Genomic DNA, 24,761 nt, shown 5'->3' on the forward strand with positions numbered 1-24,761 from the left:
ACCGGGCCGGGAGGCGCGGAAGGACAGCGGATCCCCCGGGACGCCTCCCCCATGCTGACTACTCCAGGCGCCGCCCGGCCCCGCCATAAGAGACTGCCTCCTCCGCCACTTCGCAGGGGAAGCGGGAGAGTTCGCTCTCGAAGGTGATTGACGGGCCGCGTCCTCCAATGGCCGGCGCGCTCGGCCCCGGCGGGCTGGGCAAGGGCCGCGGCACGCGGAGGAATCTCTCCTGCCCTTTAGTCCCGGGCTAGGTGTTGCGGCAGGCGCCATTTTATCGAGCCGCCTGTCTCGGGTGCCGCCATGTTGGTGAGGAGAAATCACCGTTACGGCCACTGTCCAAATCCCCGCGTCGCTGCGCGCCGCCCGCCCGCTCCCAAGCCTCAGCCACCGGCGGCGAATAGAGACTAAAGCGGCAGCGCCGGCAGCGCGGGGCCGTGGCCCAGTGTTTGCAGTTAGAGCCCCACCTCTCTGGCGTGGTTGTTAATAGACTGGAAAGTCTGTGTCTGTGTCGCTCACTAGTAACCGTGAGTTTTTACCACTTCGTCACCTCCCGGCGGCGGCCGGGAACAGGTACCCGCAGGCGGCGCAGGGATTCTCCCCGCGCCCCGCCGCCGCCGGCCTCGCAGACCTGCCCTCCAGCCCCGCCCCGTTCTTGACCAAACATGACAGACTCTGAACATGCAGGGCACGACAGGTCGGGAACCCTTCTTGTCTGTCTTTCTGTCGGCGGAGAGGAGGGGTCTGGGGCGGCGGGAGCGGGCCGGGGCCGCGCGCCTCCTGCATGACTTAGACGTCTCTGTGTGGCTCCATCCGTTCCCGTGACGTGCGCCCGGACGGAAAGCCCGGGCCCGCGGCCGCGGGGAGGCCGGCCCGGCCGCGCCCGCCTTCCCGCGCGGGGGCCTTCCCGGCCGGCCCCGCCCCCGGTCGCACGTGCGAGCCCCCCGCCCCCGGGCGGGCTCGGCGGCGGCGCCGGGCGGCTGCTGCGCGCGGCTCGGGGCTGAGGTCCAGCCCGCGCTCGGAGGAGGCGGCACCCGGTGCGGGCTCCGGCCTCCCTGCACAACGAGGACCCGCCAAGAATTGTCAGTAACTGGTGATTTCTTTTGACTTCGACCCTAGCTCCTGAAAATAAACATGCGTGTTTTTTTTTTTTTTTTTTTGATCTCTTTTTAGGAAAAAATTTAAGCAATCCCAAAAGCCGTGTATCTGTTACAGGCTTACCTCTCGCAATTGGAAATGGCAAGTTTCAGATGTTGAATACAAAATAGTTAAGATTTTGCAAGCCTGCTCAGTGTAGCACAGTTTTCTCCTACTGTGCGAACTCCATGGATCGTCCAGTCTAGCCCGATTTTCTAAATACTATGTATCATTTAAACATTTATCTGAGATTTGGGGTTTTTTTTAGTTTTTACTGTGACTTAAGAGGCCCATTCTTGGTTCCAAGGAACGGTTTGGGGGGGTTTACATATTTTAAATAGTGCACTTAACTTTTGGTTAGTTTTTTAATTTCTGTTGCTATCCAACTTAATAAAAAAGAAAGGGTGTGCTTTCATTCATTAAAACTGCTGGAACAAAATCCATTGCATCTGATTCTTGTTTAGAATATTTAAAAGATCCAGAACCTCGCAAATTACTCCTTTGCAAATGAATTAATCAAAAGTGTACATTGTACTCTAGGTTGTATACAGATTGCTGAAATTTTACTTGTGGAGTAATGTGACCTGCTTTTGGTAAAGTATACCAAACACTTTTAAATCTAAAAGCAGAAATCACAAACATTCCAGGAATTTGAAATATCAAAACATCTGACAACCTTGAGAGGAATAAAAATGTTATTTTAACAGTTTTGGTACTGTAATAATCAATGTAGGTCACCAGAAAGCAAGTCAAGTAAACATGTAATTTTTAGAAAGTCAAAACGCTCTTAGAAAAATTACGGGCAGGTAAGCTTGCACTTGACACATTTTTCATAATTACTTTCCATTATCCTGTTACTAAAATGAGAAAATTCTTGAAAGGGGTTAATCAATACTTTGACAAGTTTCGCACTCTGAGGATCTGTGGACAAACCAATGATGGGAGTTTGCTAATGCAGCCTAAAATTCATTCTTTTGTGTGGAAGAAGGAACTCTGTTAGTTCACAGAGCAACTTCAGTATGTAGAATTATGTATTCTACATAAGGAAGAAGCCATGTTGCCAAATTTACAGATCTTGATTTAATTTGCTAGTAAGGACCAGTGATGCCAGACTTCAAAAATAATTTGTTTTAAAATACGAATCAAAAGAAAATTACTGAGTCAGAAGTTAAAAATTAAATTTTAAACAGTTCTTTGTAAGATATATATAACCAGATTAGTAGTAGGAATTAAAGATTAAGCAGTAATGTATTTAGTTTTTTTTTTTTTTATTGTTTTATATTAGGATTAAGAAAACTTTTATGGTGATTTCTGAAGCAGTAAGATTAGCTCAGTTTTAATTTATCCATTTGTTAAATGACAGTATTTTTCTGAGGCAAGAATATAGATTTTTCTTTTTCACACCTGTTTTGGTCAACCTGTACGAAAAATAACTATTTAAAAACAAAGTGAACTAGGAGTTGGGAGAAATGGTTCTAACTCCCAACTTTGCCATCTTCAGCTTTGTGAACTTGAGCAAGCTTAGTTTCTTAATGTGCAGAGGGGTTAGAGGTTCTCATCCTTCTCTGCGGACCTTTTTAAAAAGTATTGAAGTCATTTCCATTGGTCTGAGCTGAAGATTTCTTAAAGCTCCTCAGGAAGGTCTGAAAGGTGAAAAGTGAAGTTACTCAGTTGTGTCCGACTCTTTGCGACCCCATGGACTGTAGCCTACCAGGCTCCTCCGTCCATGGAATTTTCCAGGCAAGAGTACTGGAGTGGGTTACCATTTCCTTCTCCAGGGGATCTTCCCGACCCATGGATGGAACCCCGGTCTCCTACCTTGCAGGCAGACACTTTACCATCTGAGCCACCAGGGAAGCCCTTAGGTAGGGCTGCTGCTGCTGCTGCTGCTGCTGCTGCTGCTGCTGCTAATTCGCTTCAGTCGTGTCCGACTCTGTGCGACCCCATAAATGGCAGCCCACCAGGCTCCCCCGTCCCTGGGATTCTCCAGGCAAGAACATTGGAGTGGGTTGCCATTTCCTTCTCCAATGCATGAAAGTGAAAAGTGAAAGTCAAGTCGCTCAGTAGGTCTAGTATGTACCAAATTGAAAACCAGTCTACGAGATCAATATTAATCTTAGCTAACCATCAGAATCACTTTGGGGAATAAAGACTTTTGTCCTGCTCAGAGCAACTGAATCAGAATCTCTAGGGAAGGATTGTAATCTGTAGTTTTTATAAGGTCCCTTGGTAGTACTTAAGAAATTTGTGGGAAAAAATGGACTAATCTGTGGAATCCCCAAATATTCTGTTTCCATGTTATAGTTACTTTATACTGTAGTAAAAATTTCCGTGAATTAGGTGGGAAAGATATATGACTTCTGGTATTTGGAGCTTGGCATTTGTCTCAATTCTGATATTTTGAAAATTAAGGTATATTGTGTGAGTGCAGGAAAAAAGTTAAATCTGATTTTTATTTTCAATTGCTATAATCATACAAATTAAAATATTACTATGATAGTTTACATGAAATTCTACGTGTAAGTGGAAATTCACAGAATGCACAATTTTTTTCTTTTAAAAAATTGTTTTATATGGTGAACATTTTGCATAAAATTTGTTTGCCCAAAGAGTAAACTTATTAAAAAATGCCCATTTGTACTTTCCTTTAAATAGTTTCATTCCTGGAGTGAAAACATTGTATTTTTATAAAGTGTTATGAATATAAAAATACCTATAAATAAACTTGTGGCTCTGTAGACTTTTAGTAGAGGACTTCTGCTTAGAATTAAATCATTGAAGGGAGAAGGAGTTGGGCAAGACAAAGGGAGATAAAGTTCTTGTCTCTCTTTGCATTCAGGTCTTCCCTTTCATCCAGTTCTTTTAAGCACAACTCCAGGTGCCTACCTTTATATTTCAGCTGAAATGTTGACCTAATAAAAACAACTCAGAAATAACTCTTAAAGGCTTGATACTGTGAGTCCCTGCTGAACACATCTGCAGTTGAGAAGGAAAGATAAAATATACACCCAAGTAACTGTTACATAATTTTTAGAAATATGCTAAAGGTAAAAAGTTTTATAGGCCCTACACTAGGAAAAAAGATAATTTTAACATGAATTGTATGAAAGTTTGTGAGTCTCAGAGTCTAGTTAATAGGAGGTGTGGGTAGTACTTTGCTTTGTGCTCCTCCTGGGTTGTGTCTGACTCTGCGACCCCATGAACTGTAGGCCGCCAGGCTCCTCTGTCCACGGGTTCTCCAGGCAAGAAGCCTGGAGTGGGTTGCCATTTCCTACTCCAGGGGATCTTCCTGACTCAGGGATCCAACCTGTGTCTCCTGCATTGCAGGCAGATTTCTTCACTGCTGAGCCACCAGGGATTCCCAGTACCTTCCTTTGGAAGGAGGGTATTCTTTGCCCATTAGGAACAACCTTCCCACCTTCCCATTCTCTCCCTGCTTTCCTTTCTTCCTCATGTAAACCCAGAATAGCAAAACTCCAGCTAGTCAGAACTGTACTAGTTTATATGAACTGTTCCTTTCCCTCCCTCACATAGTGATTGAAACCTGACACCAGAGTGTGAAGGGATGAGGATGAAGATGGTTACACTTTTCTTTTGTAACTGGGCTTTCCTTTGATTCTCACATTAATCCCATGAGGTAATACAGTATTGCAATGCTCAGTGATTTGTCTGAGGTCCCACAAATAGAGCCCTGGTGAGAATTCAGGAGTACAAACTCCTACCTAAAATGTTATTTTTAACTCTTCATTAGTTAAGCATGGGGAATTAATTCAATAAATTCTAGCCTTTAGTTCTTGAATTGTTTGGGATTGTAATGTGGTATATTTAAGACAGCCCTGTATTCTGAATAAAACCTTGGTTCTGATCCTAGTTTTTCCTCTAGGTTGGTTAATGCTCTTTTCTTTTCCATGACTATTTTTCTTGTTTGTGAAATAAGGTGGTTGAACTGAATTACTTCCAAACTCTTCTACTTTAAGAAGTCAGTAATTTTAATTAAAAAAAATTGCAGATGGCTTTTCTTACATTGGAATTCACTTTGATGCCCTACACATCATCTGGTTTGCAAATATGTTTACTGGAGTGTCTCCCCTCACTAGGCAATTAATTAATTTATATATTCTTCCAGTTTTATTGAGTGTGATTGACATACAACACTATAAGGTTAAGCAGTACAGCATAATGATTTGATTGTATATACATGATGAAATTATTATGGCAGTAAGTTCAGTGACCATCCATCATATAAATACAAAATTAAAGAAATAGAAAACAATATTCTTTTCCTTCTGATGAGAACTCTTAGAGTTTACTCTTAACTTTCATATATAACATCCACCAGTGTTAATTACATTTATCTTATTGTACATTACATCTCTGTGCGTGTTCATGGATGCTCAGTCATTCAGTCGTATCTGACTCTATGACCCCATGGACTGTGCTCCTCTGGGGTTTCCCAGGCAGGAATACTGTAGTGACTTGCCATTTCCTACATAACAGCCTTAGTACTTATTTATCTTATACCTGCCTTCATCCGATTCCTCCTCCTGCTTCTGTTTATTTTTAATAAACCCATTTTTAAGTGTACTGTTCAGTAGTGTTAAGTATATTCACATTGTGGTGCAGCCAATCTCCAGAACTCATCTTGCAAAACGGAAACACTATTATTATTTTTAATTCCCGAATCTACTAATTTACTATCAAAACTGTCAAAATGAGTTTTTCTTTAGCAAATGTAAAGCACTCAAGGTATACCTCATGTTCAGGTTTGATGTGGAAAGCACTTTGACTTTTATGAAGACGTTTTTCTTCTAGCCCCTCATGAATTGTTTAATTCACTTTTAAATTTTGTTCATTAAATTTTCATTGAAAAGACTTCTATGCCAAATATAGTGTTAAGCATTGGTGGAAAAAAATCTGAATATAATATCACTGATCTTGCTCTCCAGGATCTTATGATCTAGTAGGAGAAACAGATTGATAAATACATAGTTATTTTTAACACCAGAATGGAGGTAGAGACTTCGTGCAGTGGTGGCATAAATGGGGCCTCAGGGAGGTATGAAATAACTGGGTCTGGAGGATGAGTAAAAGTTTGGCTAAGCGGAGGCAGAAATATAAGAGAAGCTTGAAGAAATGAAATGGCATGGTAGGGTCGGGGATGATAAAAGTGTTAGTATGTGAAATGTGGACAACGTACTTTGGGGAATGAGGAAAAGGATGAAACGAATTAGGAGTCAGATCAAGGATGTAAAGATCTCATCAAAGCTTTGTAAGCAGGAAAATGATCAGATGATACGATACCTGGGGAAAAGAAGAAAGTATGGAAGGGGAGATCAGTAGAAGAAGTTAGGTAGCTTTCAGTCATTCTTATTAAATATCAAGCACTCTGTATTTAATATGTATTATTCTGGACAGCAGCAGTAAAGAAAAAATTCTTTACCTAGCGGACCTTACATTTTCTTTGGAGACAGAGAAAGACACTAAACATTAAAAACAAATGTGTTAGATAAGCAGAAAGGGAGATGGGGCGTCCTTTGCATTTAGGAAGGATGTTTCTATTTTAAATAGAGTTATTTAGGGAAGCACTTAATGAAAAAGAAGCATTTGAGCCAAGCCCTCAAATGAAAGCAATCCAAGTGTAGTACATCTGGGGGAAGAACACTCCAGATAAAGGGAACAGAGACTGGAGCCAGGAATGAGCTTCATGTAATTAAGAAAAAATCAAGGGAGCAGTGTGGCTACGGAGAAGGCAAGGGCACCCCGCTCCAGTACTCCTGCCTGGAAAAAACTATGGACGGAGGAGCCTGGTAGGCTGCAGTCCATGGGGTCGCTAAAAGTTGGATACGACTGAGCGACTTCACTTTCACTTTTCACTTTCATGCGTTGGAGAAGGAAATGGCAACCCACTCCAATGTTCTTGCCTGGAGAATCCCAGGAACGGGGGAGCCTGGTGGGCTGCCATCTATGCGGTGGCACAGAGTCGGACACGACTGAAGTGACTTAGCAGCAGTGTGGCTAGAGAAATTTTGAGCAAGGGTCGTCGTGCATGCGTGCTGAATTGGTCATGTCCAGCTCTTTGCAACCGCTTGGACTGTAGCCTACCAGGCTCCTCTGTCCATGGGATTCTCCAGGCAAGAATACTGGAGTGAGTTGCCATGCCCTCCTCCGGGGGATCTTCCTGACCCAGGGATCGAACCTAGGTCTCCTGCCTTGCAGGCAGATTCTTTACCACTGAGCCACTAGGGAAGTCCTTGAACGTGCTAATAAGAGACAAAGCTAGATGGGCAAAAGGGCAGTTGTGTGGGGCCTTGTAAGCCATTGTAAGAAACTTAGACGTCCCTCTAAATAGTTTGGGGACCACTAGAGGATTTGAGGAGCCTGGTAGGCTGCAGTCCATGGGGTCGCTAAGAGTTGGACAGGACTGAGCGACTTCACGTTCACTTTTCACTTTCATGCATTGGAGAAGGAAATGGCAACCCACTCCAGTGTTCTTGCCTGGAGAATCCCAGGGACGGGGGAGCCTGGTGGGCTGCCGTCTGTGGGGTTGCATAAGTTGGACACGACTGAAGCGACTTAGCAGCAGCAGCAGCAGAGGATTTGAGCAGAGAGGGGCAATAGTGTGGTAAAGAGTGGTTAAAAAAAAAAAAAAGGTGCTGCAGTGACGCCAGGGAGGTGAAAATGGTTGGATTTTGGTATCGTTTGGAGGTAGAACCAATAGGATTTGCTGATGGATGGATGTGTAGCATTAAAGAAGAAAGAAGGCAAAGCTACTGTGAAAATGTGGAAATGCAGAAATTGGGCAATGAAGACCTGATCAAAATAATTGGCAATGAGAAAGCAGACAAAAGGCAACATTCATGAGATTATTTCTTAGAGTTGACAGAACTGGAGATAAATTCCATTAGGCTTGACTCTTGTTCTCCACCCTGCATAGTCCTGTCACTCATACTTGGCACACGAGGTCTGCTTTCCTCATTAGGTAAGCTGCCTGGCCACTTAAGAGATTTGAGTTTGCGACCTCTTGTTATGCAGCGAAGTGTTCACCAGAAAAGACTGGCAATCTAACTACCACAAAACTTAAGAGGTGGGTGCCTTTGAATTTGCCAGGTCAGTCCTTCAGTCTGGGGCTGCCAGAATATTCTTTTGTGCATAGATGCCCCTGGAGGTGTATAACACCGTGGCCCAGGTTTAGGTTTTCAGATTCAGAAATTGATCAGTCTCAGAGCAGATTAGACATGGGGATGTTAATTCATGCTCAAAAATATTAACAGTGGCTAGCATTTATTTTGGAGAAGGCAATGGCACCCCACTCCAGTACTCTTGCCTGGAAAATCCCATGGACAGAGGAGCCTGGTAGGCTGCAGTCCCTGGGGTCGCTAGGAGTCAGACACGATTGAGCGACTTCACTTTCACTTTTCACTTTCATGCATTGGAGAAGGAAATGGCAACCCACTCCAGTGTTCTTGCCTGGAGAATCCCAGGGACGGGGGAGCCTGGTGGGCTGCCGTCTATGGGGTTGCACAGAGTCGGACACGACTGAAGCGACTTAGCAGCAGCAGCATTAATTTGGTGCTTACTGTGTGACAGGTTCTGTTCTCTGTGCTTTTCATGAATTTAATCTTCACAACAACCTTGGGGAGTAGTCCCTCTTTTTACAAATGAGGAAACAGATAATAAGAGATTAGTAAATATCCAAAATAAGCAGAGTAGATCACTGGGAGCGCAAATAATCTGACTCCAGAGTCTACACTTTTTGTGGTTGAGTAGACATCTTCATCACAAGAAAATATGTATATATATAGAAGAATTCCAGTTAGCTATTAGATAAAAGGGGTCCCAAGTTAATCATTAAAATTACAAAACTACATAAAAATAACAATCTGTTTATGAAAGTGTTACAAAAGTAAAAAGCCTAGATTTAGGACTCATGATACTCAATATTATATATATATTGCTGTTCATAATGAACTCTCATTTGGACCGTATAGACAGAACAGATATTAATGTCTTCATTTTATAATTTAGGAAACAGATTTAGAGGATACAGAACTTGGCCATGGTGACTGAGCAGCTGCATGAGAAACACAGCCTGTGTCTCATAGCTTTCAAGTTCACTACTCTGTGTTGCCTCCATTTTCTTATAAAGTTAGGAAATCTGGTATCAGATGCTGGGTTGGGTTTGGGACAACTAAAAGGGTTTTGTTTTGAAGTATTACTTGATCATGGAAAATTTTCATCTGAGTTCATTATAAATTTATCTTACATGACTAAGGGTTTTTCTATGTTTTAAAAGTGAAATTTATAAAGAATACTGTTTTTTCACATTATTTTTAAAGAGATTATGAAATGAGTTAAATGAACTAACTTAAATCTACACATTTTTAACTATAGAAAACACAAGTTTCAAACTGTTACGGGCATTCATTGAAGATTCGGAAATTAATTGAAGATTCGTAAGAGGTCAGAAGAACCAACACCTCTTTGCTTGAATACTGGCAGCTGACAGTAAAATGTTAGATTGCTGGTGCTTGTGTCTGGGGTTAAGTTCTTTATAACCTCTGTGCCCTATAAAGGAGGTTGTGGGTTGATTTCTGTACTCTTGGAGTACTTGGGAATCTGTTTTAAAATTATGTTTTGTGCAAGCAAATGAAAAGTAAAATAATGCATGTAAGTTAGAAATACCTACATATTTGACAGTATAAATGCAGATACACACATTATTTTTTTTTCTGTTGCTAAATGTCCAAGTGCGAAAACCAGTATTTGACTAAAGCTAGGGCTGAAGCCATAGATTAAACTTTTGGAATATGTGGATAAATCTGAAATATTGTCCCTTAAATTATTATAATTTGTTATTAGACATTTTGCTGATCTCTCTTTTAAAATAGGACATGGGAGTACAGTAACAATCATTTTAAGCACTGCCTGTTGTTAGGTTGCTCCTGTGACTGCTATTGTAATGCACACGATAGTGAATAGAGGATCATTTTCCACTGAGATTAGTGGAATACAATATAGTTGAGGGAACTTTTTTTTCCTCTAACATTTTCATATATATATATATATATATTTAATTATCTGGGGCAAACATGATTGATTATGCTGAATATAACTGGAGTTTTTTCTTCTCATGAAATTCAGTTCAGTTCAGTCACTCAGCTGTGTCCAACTCTTTGCGAGCCCACGAATCACAGCACACCAGGCCTCCCTGTCCATCACCAACTCCCAGAGTTCACTCAAACTCATGTCCATCGAGTTGGTGATGCCATCCAGCCATCTCATCCTCTGTTGTCCCCTTCACCTCCCGCCTTCAATTTTTCCCAGCATCAGGGTCTTTTCGAATGAGTCACTTCTTCACATCAGGTGGCCATTGGAGTTTCAGATTCAGCATCAGTCCTTCCAATGAATATTCAGGACTGATTTCCTTTAGGACGGACTGCTTGGATCTCCTTGCAGTCCAAGGGACTCTCCAGTCTTCTCCAATACCACAGTTTAAAAACATCAATTCTTTGGCATTCAGCTTTCTTTATAGTCCAACTCTCACATCCATACATGATTACTGGAAAAACCACAGCTTTGACTAGATGGAAATTTGTTGGCAAAGTAATGCCTTTGCTTTTTAATAAGCTGTCTAGGTTGGTCATAACTTTTCTTTCAAGGAGCAAGCATCTTTTAATTTCATGGCTGCAGTCAATCACCATCTGCAGTGATTTTGGAGCCCCAAAACATAAAGTCTGTCACTATTACCATTGTTTTCCCACCTGTTTGCCACGAAGTGATGGGACCAGATGCCATGATCTTAGTTTTCTGAATATTGAGTTTTAGCCAACATTTTACTCTCCTCTTTCACTTTCATCAACAGGCTCTTTAGTTCTTCTTTGCTTTCTGCCATAAGGGTGGTGTCATCTGCATATTTGAGGTTACTGATATTTCTCCCAGCCATCTTGATTCTAGCTTGTGCTTCATCCAGCCCAGCATTTCTCATGATGTACTCTGCATATAAGTTAAATAAGCAGGGTGACAATATACAGCCTTGATGTACTCCTTTCCCAATTTGGAACCGGTCTGTTCCATGTCCAGTTCTAACTGTTGCTTCTTGACCTGCATGCAGATTTCTCAGAAGGCGGGTCAGGTGGTCTGGTATTCCCATCTCTTTAAGAATTTTCCACAGTTTGTTGTGATCCACATAGTCAAAGGCTTTGGTGTAGTCAATAAAGCAGAAGTAAATGTTTTTCTGGAACTCTAGCTTTTTCAATGATCCAGCGAATGTTGGCAATTTGATCTCTGGTTCCTTTGCCTTTTCTAAATCTAGCTTAAACGTTTGGAAGTTCACAGTTCACGTACTGCTGAAGCCTGGCTTGGACAATTTTGAGCATTACTTTGCTAGCGTATGAGATGAGTGCAATTGTGTGGTAGTTTGAGCATTCTTTGGCATTGCCTTTCTTTGGGATTGGAATGAAAACTGACCTTTCCAGTCCTGTGGCCACTGCTGAGTTTTCCAAATTTGCTGGCATATTGAGTGCAGCACTTTCACAGCATTATCTTTTAGGATTTGAAAAAGCTCAATTGGAATTCCATCACCTCCACTAGCTTTGTTCATTGTGATGCTTCTTAAGGCCCATTTGATTTCACACTCCAGGATGTCTGGCTCTAGGTGAGTGATCACACAATTGTGATTATCTGGGTCATGAAGATTTTTTTTTTGTATAATTCTTCTGTGTATTCTTGCCACCTCTTCTTAATATCTTCTGTTAGGTCTGTCCAATTTGTGTCCTTTATTGTGCCCATCTTTGCATGAAAAGTTTCCTTGGTATCTGATTTTCTTGAAGAGATCTCTAGTCTTTCCCATTCTATTGTTTTCCTCTATTTCTTTGCATTGATCACTGAGGAAGGCTTTCCTCATTGAGCACTGGAAAAGATCTATACAGTCAGCAAAAACAAGACTGGGAGCGGACTGTGGCTCAGATTATGAACTCCTTATTGCCAAATTCAGACTTAAATTGAAGAAAGTAGGGAAAACCACTACACCATTCAGGTATGACCTAAATCAAATCCCTTATGATTATACAGTGGAAGTGACAAATAGATTCAAGGGATTAGATCTGATAGACAGAGTGGCTGAAGAACTATGGATTGAGGTTCGTGACACTGTACAGGAGGCAGGGATCAAGACCATCCCCAAGAAAAAGAAATGCAAAAAGGCAAAATGGTTGTCTGAGGAGGCCTTACAAACAGCTATGAAAAGAAGAGAAGCTAAAAGCAAAGGAGAAAAAGAAAGATATACCCATCTGAATGCAGAGTTCCAAAGAATAGCAAGGAGAGATAAGAAAAATTTCATCAGGCAAAGCCTAATTTTGGATCTAAGAAAAGTCTGATCCTACCACACTCACGAAATCCCAGAGCCCTGGTACCTCATACTATAGTTAATCTGGTTATCAATCAATTTGGGATATTGGACAATTGCATAGCAGATATCCTTTTTGGATATTATTGGGTCATAGGCAGTTTTACCTGGCTCATTTTACAGATTCATCCAAAAAGATTTCTTCAATTTTTTGTTTTGACATGATGCTGAGAAAATTGTTTTCTGGCTTTCAGATTCTAAGAGTATTTTATTTGCTGAGATTTGTTTCTGTTGAATCTCTAGCTTCTCCGATCTACATCAGAGAAAGGATAAACTGAAAGGGAATGAAAGTAAGTGAATTTTAGCTTAGTGAAGTAGCTGAGATAGGAAATGACATATAAAAAAATTTTAGGGAGAGGCCTAGTGGTTAGGATTCTAGGTTTTCTAGGTTAGGAACCCAGGCCACGGGCCTGGGTTCAATCCCTGGTTGGGGAACTGAGATACTGGAAGTTGCGAGACAGAGCCAAAAAAACAAAAAAAAAAGGGAATTTAAAAAGTGCAGTCTCAAAAAGAAATATGGCAAGCTAATTCAGTTTTAATGATGTAATAGTCTCTGCTCATGGCATAAAGGATGTTTGAGGAGTGGTGTGTTTTTCTCTCAGGATATTAGGTAAACAAGTTTAAGGATGGATTAAAAATTCTAGTTTCATAAGTTAATACACTGCAGTACCTCTTCTGGCGGGCCTTGGATGTGAGCAGGGAATTAAGGGTTGAGAAAGATTTTATAGAAAACCAAATTTGTGAATTTTTTTGAAGGAACCTTTTTTTTTTTTTTGATGAAACTCTTAAAAAAATGCATAGCATGCCTTCCTGTCTTACTCGATAGACTGTTACTGATTTAACCTTTTTTTGGTTGCTTAACATGAACATGTGTTGTTGTCATTATCTCTTGAAATACTAGGTATTCTACTCCATCTTGTATCTTGTTGAATTCAGGAGACTTTGGAAATTCGGAAGCTTTCACACAGACTGTTGTTGCTACCTGTTGCTTAATGATAGGACAAGTATTATAGAAATACCCTCAGGAACAGACTTCAAACTTGGTCTAGCTTAGATTCCTTTCCCCTTTTACTTGTTTTGGATAGTGTTTCATTGTTATTCTCTGAAGGAAAATAAAAGAAATTTCCCCTTAGAATCCATGCTCCAGGGATTTATAACCCTTCCCAATTTGTGTGGAAGTACCTGTAGTCTTGTTGTAGCCACGCGTTCCGGGAAACAAACTCACTCAGAAGGACAGTGCAGATAGTGGAGTGCAGTTTATTACACCGGCGGGCCCAAGGCGGTCTCCTCTTAGCCAAGGACCCCGACCAGTTTCTGTGAAAACCTTATATACCCTAAGTGTACATGCCGAAACCCACCTCCCCAAATTCCCTGAAACTAGTCTGAACAAAGGAAGAGAAAGATACAATCAAAGTCAACCGGTGATTCTTATGCCTTAAACCTGGGTAGTTAACAGTGGACAATTATCAATAGGTTTGTGGTCCTTCCCCAATAAGCATAATAGACCCAATAAGCATAATAGAAAGTATGATTCTATTCGGTCACACAGATAATTAGGGTATTCTTTTAGGTGATGGAGAGCCCTGGGGCTCTTCCTTGCAGGGGCCTGGTTTTCCAGTTGGTATGTCGTTTCCATAGATAGTGGACATACAGCGCAAAGTCCACAGATTGCCCCAAGATGGAGTCCTGCTTTCAACATAGAGCCTATTCTGTTTCCTCCTTCAGTCTAGCATACCCATTTTATTCACATGCCAGTATTTCAGGTAGATCACAGAAGAAATGGAACTTTTGTTGAGGGCTGTCTAGTAGGTACAATGCTAACTTATCCAGTTCAGTTCAGTTGCTCAGTTGTGTCTGACTCCTTGCGATCCCATGAATCGCAGCACTCCAGGCCCCCCTGTCCATCACCATCTCCCGGAGTCTACTCAAACCCATGTCCATCGAGTCGGTGATGCCATCCAGCCATCTCATCTTCTGTCGTCCCCTTCTCCTCCTGCCCCCAATCCCTTCCAGCATCAGGGTCTTTTCCAATGAGTCAACTCTTCGCATAAGATGGCCAAAGTACTGGAGTTTCAGCTTTAGCATCAGTCCTTCCAATGAACACCCAGGGCTGATCTCCTTTAGGATGGATTGGTTGGACCTCCTTGCAGTCCAAGGGACTTTCAAGAGTCTTCTCCAACACCACAGTTCAAAAGCATCAATTCTTTGGCCCTCAGCTTTCTTCACAGTCCAGCTCTCACATCCATACATGACCACTGGAAAAACCATAGCCTTGACTAGACAGACCTTTGTTGGCAAAGTAATGTCTCTGCTTTTGGATATGCTATCTAGGCTGGTCATAACTTTCCTTGCAAGGAGTAAGCATCTTTTAATTTCATGGCTGCAATCACCATCTGCAGTGATTTTGGAGCCCCCCAAAATAAAGTCTGCCACTGTTTCCACTGTTTCCCCATCTATTTGCCATGAAGTGATGGCACCAGATGCCATGATCTTCGTTTTCTGAATGTTGAACTTTAAGCCAACTTTTTCACTCTCCTCTTTCACTTTCATCAAGAGGCTCTTTAGTTCTTCTTTGCTTTCTGCCATAAGGGTGGTGTCATCTGCATATCTGAGGTTATTGATATTTCTCCTGGCAATCTTGATTCCAGCTAGTGCTTCTTCCAGCCCAGCGCTTCTCATGATGTACTCTGCATATAAGTTAAATAAGCAGGGTGACAGTATACAGCATTGACGTACTCTTTTTCCTATTTGGAACCAGTCCATTGCTCCATGTCCAGTTCTAGCTGTTGCTTCCTGACCTGCATATAGGTTTCTCAAGAGGCAGGTCGGGAGGTCTGGTATTCCCATCTCTTTCACAATTTCCACAGTTTATTGTGATCCACACAGTCAAAGGCTTTGGCATAGTCAATAAGGCAGAAATAGATGTTATTCTGGAACTCTTGCTTTTTCGATGGTCCAGCGGATGTTGGCAATTTGATCTCTGGTTCCTCTGCCTTTTCTAAAACCAGCTTGAACATCTGGAAGTTCACAGTTCACATACTGCTGAAGTCTGGCTTGGAGAATTTTGAGCATTACTTTACTAGTGTGCGAGATGAATGCAGTTGTGCCGTAGTTTGAGCATTCTTTGAGATTGCCTTTCTTTGGGGTTGGAATGAAAACTGACCTTTTCCAGTCCTGTGGCCACTGCTGAATTTTCCAAATTTGCTGGCATATTGAGTGCAGCACTTTCACAGCATCATCTTTCAGGATTTGAAATAGCTCAACTGGAATTCCATCACCTCCACTAGCTAACTTTATCTCACTTAATCCGTAACTCTGGTGGTAAATTGATTAATCCCTTTTTGTAGATGATGTTCACGTCACTCAGTGGTGTCTAATTCTTTGTGACCCCATGGATTGCAGCATGCTAAGCTTCCCTGTCCTTCACTATCTCTCGGAGTTTGCTCAAACTCAGGTCCTTTGAGTCAATGATGAGGAAATGAATATTAGGGGTTGAGATAATTTGTTCAAATTCATATACCTAGTGTATAACTGAGAAGCAGAACTTGAACCCACATCCTTCTGGCTCTAGAGCTTTTCTTCTACACTACTATGATTTTTTGTTTGTTTAAGTATTTGGTTGTAAAATGCCACAAATTTAAAGCATTAAATTGTCCTTTTAAGAAGTCTGTTGTTGGTTATTTTTCTTGTTTAACACTCCTAATTTAATTTCCAGGTTCAGGTGATCTCACTTTGCCAGAGTCCTGGGTTCTCGTTAAATAAGAAAGGTTTTTGTTTGTTTGATTTTGGTTTGGGTCAAAGCCAACTACCTTAAGTATTTCATGTTCATTTCTGGATGTTTGTGTTGGGCCCCTTCTTGTTTTAATTGAATGTGGAACCTTGGTAATAACATAGCAATTTTCATTTTTTCCAGCATTCCTCTCTTTTCTTCCCCTTTTCTGACTTTGATGTAGAGAATTTCACTTAGTAGGCTGTTACCTGAACTGCACCACTTTTAACAACTTGCTGAGGACCCTGAAACGAAATAGGGAGACCATTTTCCAGTGCTCATGATTTGATCAAGTCTTTTTACCTCTTTAAAAATATTTTCAATAAATTTGCTTTTTTACTGTTACCTTTAGAGCACTTGAAAACATAGTATTCAATAAAAAGAAAACCCTATAGCATTTCATAACTCCAAGCTCTGTTCTGTTACTCCAACTGGTATAACATGGTGGCTCTGTTTCCTGACAAATGTTAAAATAATGCCTGTGGAATTGAAGTAACTCATGTTTACTGGTTTTTTAGTTAATTTTTATTGGAATATAACACATTTACTTTTACATGTCAGAAATGCAACTTCTGGACCTCAGTAGTTTCTCTGTATCATATCTTAAAACACCACCTAAATCATGAAGTTTCTTTTTCCTAAAATTTAGTATGAAAAATTTCAAACTTACAAATATGTTGAAAGAATTTTACAGTAAACACCTTCATATGCTATGTACCATTTGTAGCTATTAGAGCAACAAAGTTAAGAAAGATATTAACTGGGGTATTATCTGGGAATCAAATGGCTTAGACTGGATTCTAGCTGTGTCATCTGTTGGGCTGGCCAAAAAGCTCCTTCAGTTTTTAAGTAAAATAAAAGACACATTTTTCATTTTCACCAAGAACTTTATTGTACAACGTATTCACCGTTTTGTTCCACTGTGCCGTGCAGTGCTTAGTCACTCAGTCATGTCCAACTCTTTGCAACCTGGTGGACCATAGCCCATGGCTCTTCTGTCCATGGGATTTTCCAGGTAAGAATACTGACGTGGGTTGTCACTTGCACCTCCAGAGAATCTTCCCAACCCAGGGATCAAACCAACGCCTCTTGCATCTTGTGGGTTGGCAGGCATATTCTTTACACTGTGCCACTTGGGAGTCCTTGTCATTTTCCAGGCGACTTCATAATTGCATCTTCCCAAAAGTTTTTAATTTTTTGAGCAAAGAACTGTTCCAGGTGACTTTTATAGTCAGGGTATTGAAATTTTTTCCATTAAGAGAATTTTGTAGAGACAAAAATAAATGGAAATTCGAAGGTGCAATGTCTGGTAAATGTGGCTGATGAATCAGAACTTCCCAGCCAAGCTGTAACAGTTTTTGCCTGGTCATCAAAGAAACATGGTCTTGCGGTATCCTGATGGAAGATTATGCATTTTCTGTTGACTAATTCTGGATACTTCATGCCGAATGCTGCTTTCAGTTGGTCAAATTGGAAGCAGTACTTTTTGGAATGAATCATTTGTTTTCCGGAAGGAGCTCATAATAGAGGGCTCCCAATCCTACCATATATACACCATCATCGTCTTTGAATGAAGGCTGGCCTTTGATGTGGTTGGTAGTAGTTTATTTTGCTTGCCCCATGATCTCTTATGTTCCATATTGTTGTACAGTATCCACTTGTCATTGCCCATCACAATTTGTTTTAAAAATGAAATGTTTTCATTATGTTTAAGTAGAGAATCACAAATAGAAATACAGTCAAAAAGGTGTTGTTTGTTTAACTTATGTGAAACTCAAATATCAAAGTGATTAGCATAACTTAGCTGATACAAATGATTTTCGATACTTGATTTGGATATTTTCAGTATGTAAATTTATCTTCTGCGTGGTATAACGTTGATTGTTCTCGGTTAATATCTTGATTTGATCACCATCAACTTCAACTGGTCTACTTGACCATGAAACATTGTCCAGCAAGAAATCTCTAGCACGAAACTTAGTAAACCACTTTTGGACGTGTTCACTCAGTCACAGCCCCTTCTCCATCCACTGCACAAATCTTTTTTTGTGTGTTTCACTTGCATTTTTACTTTTCTTAAAATAATAAAGCATAGTATGCCAAAAATGCTGCTTTTTTCTTCCATATTGAAATGGCTACACAAAAATTCACCGGTGTTGATTTTTTTTAGTGCATGCTGATATGTCACCTGTCACAATGCAATCTAGGGGAATTGTTTCTAATGAAGTTAATGACAACTCAGCATTACTAGAGCCATCATACCGAAAAAACCGAGCAAACCTTTTGGCCAACTTAATACTAACAGAGTTAGTTAAGCTCTTTGTCTCCCTTCTTCACTAGTTATATGGGGATAATAATAGTTATATTTGGACCTTGAACAAACCTGGTTTGAACTGTGTGGGTACATTTTTACTTTTTTTTTTTCAATAATAAAGACTACGTACTATGCAAACTTAGGTTGGTTGAATCTGCAGTTATGAACCTTGAGGTTTCAAAGAACCTCTGATATAGAGGGCCAACTGTAAATTATGTGCAGAGGGGTCACATCACACATTGTTAAGGGTCCACTTTATTTCATAGAGTTAACATGAAGGTGAAGTGAACTGATCCAGCATGCATGGCAGCCTTGTAAGTGCTCAGTAATTGTTAAATATCATATTATATATGATGATATAAATTTTTTATTTTTTCCTACAAATTTGGATTAAGATATTACTTTACTTCAGAATTAATACTAGTTTGTTATGAACACAGCTGGAATTGAAGATAGGCAAATAGTGAAATAATTAGATGATAGAAAGTATAGACTAAAAATTGCTGAGAGATATTTTTATCTGTTAAAGTCATGTATCCATAATACTCTGATAGCCCCAAGCTTTTTAAAGGTTCTGGTTCAAAGCAATATTTTGGCCTTTATGGGGAAACAGAGTTAACTTATTACAGCTAAAATGGAATCATTTACATTTTCTGTTTGTTCATATCTAAATTTGAATGATTGCAGGACTAAAACAAACTGGTACTGTAGTAATGCTTTTTAAAAGGTAGCCTTTTAAAGAAGGTTTTATTTGTATTTTCTATTGTTTTTGTTCTCTATTTTGATTTCTGTCCTCACATTTATTATTTTCACTCTTCTTATTGTTTTCAGTTTTCCCCTTTTTTAGTTCTTTAGTTGAATGTAGAGTCCATTTGTTTTTGATCTTTATTATTTCCTGAAAATGTATTTAAATAAAAGCATAAGTCTCCCTCTGCTGCTGCTGTTGCCATTGGCTTCTCCGAAGTCTCCCTCTAAGGACTCTTTTCTTTGCTCAGGTTTTTTAATTTAATGACTTGGTGGTATGCTCTGTAAAATGGTAGTATGCACAGTATAAATTTATACTGGGAAGTTCACTGGTATGTTACATTGTTTGAATTTAGATGTTTCTTTATTATGTTACTGATATATTAATTACTGCATCAGATAATTATGTCTTCTTTGAATACTTTAAGGCTTAACTGATCGGGATTATGTGCTGCTGTGATAGAGAAGATTAGCATATTATTTATTCATATACTTTACTATATTTAAGGGAAATCTTGATCCTGTTCAAAGGAATGGGCTCAGCAATAATGAGATGACATTTTAAAGGTATAATTCATGGGAATGTTTGTAGTATTCACAGAGGGTTGCCTGAAGGATAATCTATTTCTCTATATGAGTAGTTTTCAGCATTTTTGTTTGTTTGTTTGTTTTGTTTTGTTTTTGTTTTTTGCCTCAAGACTGTTGGAGAAAAAACATTTCCATTAGTAATAGTGTGTATACTCGAGTGTAGTGCTCTAGTGTCAGAATTCCCATATATGTTCCATTCTTCTTTTGGACTCATGCTGGATTGTCACAGTGGCATCCTGCTTTTCCTGCACCTGTTTTGTCTCTCCTCTAGATCTGTTTTTCACTCTCAATTAAATGTATATTTCAGAATAGAAATCTAGTTGTGAAGTTGCTCAGTTGTGTCCGACTCTTTGCGACCCCATGGACTGTAGGCTTCTCTGTCCATGGGATTTTCTCAGCAAGTGTACTGGAGTGGATTGCCATTTCCTTCTCCAGAAATCTAGTTACATAGCCTCCTTTCCTAGAAATACTTCCAAATGTGTTTTGATTTCTCTAGGATACACTCCAAACATGGTAAAAGTAGTGCATGACCTAGTGCTACCCCATCACTCCAGTGTGATGAGCCAGCTTCTGCCCTTTTCTCTATGACCCAGGGACACTGGCCTTGTCTCCCTTCCTATCTCAGTTCTACAAGGAAATGTTGTTTATCCTGTTTTCTTTGTCTGCCAGAGACCCTCCCCTACCCCTTACCTCCTAGGCTGACTCTTCCTTTCAATTCATTCATGGCTCCCTCAGGGAAAGCCTTCCAGACTTCCCTGACAGATGATTTCCTCCTATTGTGTCTACTGGTAGCACTTTTATCTCCTTCATGTTAATATATGGCTATTATATTTATTTGTATGATTCTTTGATTGATGTTTGGCTCCCCCATCACTAGATTGAAAACTTCATGAGAGAAGAAAAGCGTATCTTTTTTGTTTACCATTGTATCCCCAATTAGCAGTGAATAAATATGTTGAATGAATGAATGGTGCTTTTTTTTTTTTTTTTTGGCTAGGAGGACAAAAGATTCTTATATAGTTTTTGAGAATTGTTGCTCTAGCTAGATGTTGTGGTTCTCATCCCTGGCTTAAATCAAAACATCAGATGGTTGTGGTTGAACACTTGGACACTATTACTTTATTTCCTCATATAATTGCTTTTTCTCAGTTGAAGTTTGGCAGTATGACCTTGGTTCAAATTGGGGTATACTGTAAATGATAAAAGGTTGTATTGGTTGTATGGACACTATTGAGGATACTGTCCATTACATCAAGTACTGCCTATTGTATCCAATGATATTGTCTTTATAAGGGCTCAGAGGAGAATTTCTCTTTTTTCCCCCAAGTGTTTAAAATTCTTTTTTTATTTTTTAAAATTTATATTTTAATTAGAACTTTATTAAAAAAGAAAAATTAATCTGTTAATCTGCTTGCTGGGTAGGAAACAATTTCAGTGTGTCTCCATGCTGAAAGTGGAAGGGATAAAGAGGGATATAAAATGTTTATTACATGTTGGGAGGAATTCTGGGTATTAAGTTCTCATTGGTTAATTTGGGAAATGGAAGTTCTTTTGATTTTTTTTCTGCTTATGTCACAAAAGCACAGGCATTACTTTATGAAGCTGTCTTAGGAGGGTTATGAAAGTATCTGTTAGGCTCAGGGGCATACAGTTTAGCTCTTCTGTATATACATGCTGGGAGCTTGGCAAAGTTTTAACAAAAATCTCCCCTTACTCCTACTCAGATAAACAGCAAGTTACATGTTTACTGCTGTGTAGGTTTTGGTCTTTGTAGGAACTCTGCCTTGGTTTAACTGAATTCCTTTGTCTTCTGTTATAAAAATTGATTTTTGTATCATCTGATGAAATAACAGCGGTGCAGTGGCACATCTGTCTTTGGAGACAAGGCACTGAAGGAAAAGTAAGAGTAGCCATGACTGTTAGAAGGAGAAACTGAAAGGCACTTTAGAATGATGACCAGAGACGCCTTTCCTGGCCAGCGGGTCAGATGATAAAGCTCCCTTCTGAGTTCAATTTTGACAGCCAAGTTGTCTTTTAGTTTGAGTATAGATTGATCAACTTCCACTACGGAATTATTCCATGAGAAGCAGGAAGTGCTAGCTATATATTATATATTTTTCTTGGCTTGCCAGGAAGAAATCCAGGGCTATGCAGTTATCTACAACCACTTGGATCAGTGACTTTAGTTTGTTGTTCTTTTAGGACTTTACGATATTATCTTCTCAGTCAATGTAAATAACACACTTTTTATTAATTTTTCTAATTATATGACCCCCTTAGTTGAAGACAGAGCCCTAATGATTCCGACTTTAAGGGAGTAACTTTTTTTTTTCCTGTAGGGTGGTTAGTACCCCTTCAGATCAATGTCCATTCGTCCCAGAGAAGAATGGTCTCCTGAAGGAGATGGGAAGAAAATATCTAATTATTTCATTGCTATATATATATTTTTTTTTACCTATATATGCAAGTTAGGTTACTTCTTCCTTTCTTTTTTTTTGGCCCCTCTGGCATGCAAGATCTTGGTTCCCCAACCAGAAATCTATCCAGTGCTCCCTGCAGGAAGTGCAGTCTAACCACTGGACCACCAGGGAAGTCCTGCAAGTGAGGTTTTGATGAAGTAAATATGATAAAGAGTGTTGTTGATACAGGAAATAAAGATTAGAAGGACCACATATAGTTTTAAAAACAGAAGAACAGTTACTTATAACAAAAGTAGGGAAGGAATTCTGTTATCTCTGGAGTACAGATAACATATATAGAACTAAACAAAATTTGCAAAGGTTGTCATATGACTATGAATGATATTAGGCTAATTAAAATATGTAATTTTGCCCATATTTTTGTATAAAGTCCCATTCCTGAAAGAATTTGTATTTTGTTAGAGACAGACTAAGTGCTAAGACTGACTTGGAGAAAAAAACAAGCCAAGTGAAAATTGTCATGGCTGTAGATAGTCTTTTAAAGGAATAAGCTAGTTTCTGTAAGCCAAATACATTCTAGAGGGTGTAAGAATGTATTGGGTAAAGGATAAGCATAGAAGTGATCTGAAGGCTTGTAGATATACAGATTTTACCACTGGTAATTTGTAAGGAGAAACCTTTTTCTGGAACACATAAGATGAACCATCTAGTTTTTTAAGTGTTTAAAACATTTTTTAAATGTTCAAGGTCCAGCTTGGGACCTTAACCGCTTGTAAACAAACAAACAAACAAAAATCACAAAAACTCAGGTCAGGGAGCTCTTCCATGACACCAGTATAGCCAACCAGTATTTTCTCGAAGGGAAAATACCTAGTTTTGGAGGTTAAGGTAGGGATTTAGGTTAAAGCTTAATCATTAGAGGATCATACGTAAGCCATACAGGTTGAAGGAAACAGAGTAGGCACAGGCAAATGCCAGACTCAAGCAAGCTTTTTGTGACACCTGCTACAGCTTCAGCAAGTAAGATTCAGACAGCTTATTTCATACGCAGATGACACATGCCCAATCAGCATGGGGTCAGCTCCTCACCTCCCTTGTCTGACAGGTAACACTGAGACCAAAGAGGTCAGAGAGGCGTGGGCAAGGTGGGTGACAGGGCACTGTGTCACTGAGGAGCAGTTTCTGTAGTGCAACTTTGCAGTTTCTTAGTTTACAGCTATATGATAAGAGGTGGGCAAGGTGGAAAATCTAAGGCCTCACTGAAACCAGGGAAGGTGGATGAGAAATTGCCTTACAGCAGCCTGCCTCCAAGTAAGGAGGCAGGTGAGAAATAGCCTTGCAGCAGCACTTTCCTTTTCATAATTGGGAGGATCACAGGGCGTCTGCTCAGGCTTACATCAGCCTGTGATTAAGCCTTGCCTGTGTGGCCTGTGTGGAGACATGTATGGTGGTCAGGGGGGTGCTGGCGCAGAGCAGTTTCCCAGCATTATCATCTATGCTGAGGGAGGAAGTGACAGAATGAATTAGAACAAAGCAGGAAAAGTGCTACAGGCAATAGTTTTCAAGTATCTAGAATTTGTGTTCTCTTGGTTTTAGGATAAGCAGTCTACTTCTGTCAGGTTGTCTACTCTGAAAAATGTCTTTTTTTGTTGTTGTGAACAGCTTATCCCAAAGAGCTGTGTTCATGAGTTGCTGCTGCTGCTGCTAAGTCGCTTCAGTCGTGTCCGACTCTGTGCAACCCCAGAGACGGCAGCCCACCAGGCTCCCCCGTCCCTGGGATTCTCCAGGCAAGAACACTGGATTGGGTTGCCATTTCCTTCTCCAATGCATGAAAATGAAAAGTGAAAGTGAAGTCGCTCAGTCGTGCCCGACTCTTAGCAACCTCATGGACTGCAGCCTACCAGGTCCTCTGTCCATGGGATTTTCCAGGCAAGAGTACTGGAGTGGGGTGCCATTGCCTTCTCCGTGTCCATGAGTAATATCTTTGTAATATCATCCCTCCAGAGTACTTGTATACTCTTTTATTGAGGTTTTGTGTTTCTTCCAGAAGACTCAGCAGGATCCTTTGTGTCTGTCTGCTTAGTCGCAGGAGCCTTTCAGTTCAGTTCAGTTCAGTTCAGTTGCTCAGGTGTGTCGGACTCTTCCCAACCCCATCGACTGCAGCACACCAGGCCTCCCTGTCCATCACCGGCTCCCGGAGATTACTCAAACTCATGTCCATTGAGTCGGTGATGCCATCCAACCATCTCATCCTCTGTCATCCCCTTCTCCTCCTGCCTTCAATCTTTCCAAGCATCAGGGTCTTTTCAAATGAGTCACTTGTTCACATGCCAAAATATTGGAGTTTCAGCTTCAACATCAGTCCTTCCAATGAATCTTCAGGATTGA

The 24,761-nt window shown here is 40.3% G+C and overlaps 1 protein-coding gene across 2 annotated transcripts in view; it reads left to right on the forward strand.

The window, feature by feature from the left end:
• The first annotated feature begins 219 nt into the window (after positions 1 to 219).
• Positions 220 to 24,761, forward strand: part of ZC3H6 (zinc finger CCCH-type containing 6) — a 76,632-nt gene continuing 52,090 nt past the window's right edge. For both annotated transcript variants that reach the window (XM_086328350.1, XM_086328351.1), the window contains exon 1: positions 220 to 694. In XM_086328350.1, coding sequence (XP_086184476.1) covers positions 663 to 694 — 32 coding nt within the window. In that variant the 5' untranslated portion in view covers positions 220 to 662. The remainder of the gene's footprint in view (positions 695 to 24,761) is intronic.

The sequence above is a fragment of the Bos grunniens genome, chromosome 11, assembly GCF_055505025.1.
Source record: "Bos grunniens cultivar Pamir isolate PY7600 chromosome 11, Bosgru_T2T1.0, whole genome shotgun sequence".
In the NCBI taxonomy this organism is placed as follows: domain Eukaryota; kingdom Metazoa; phylum Chordata; class Mammalia; order Artiodactyla; family Bovidae; genus Bos; species Bos grunniens.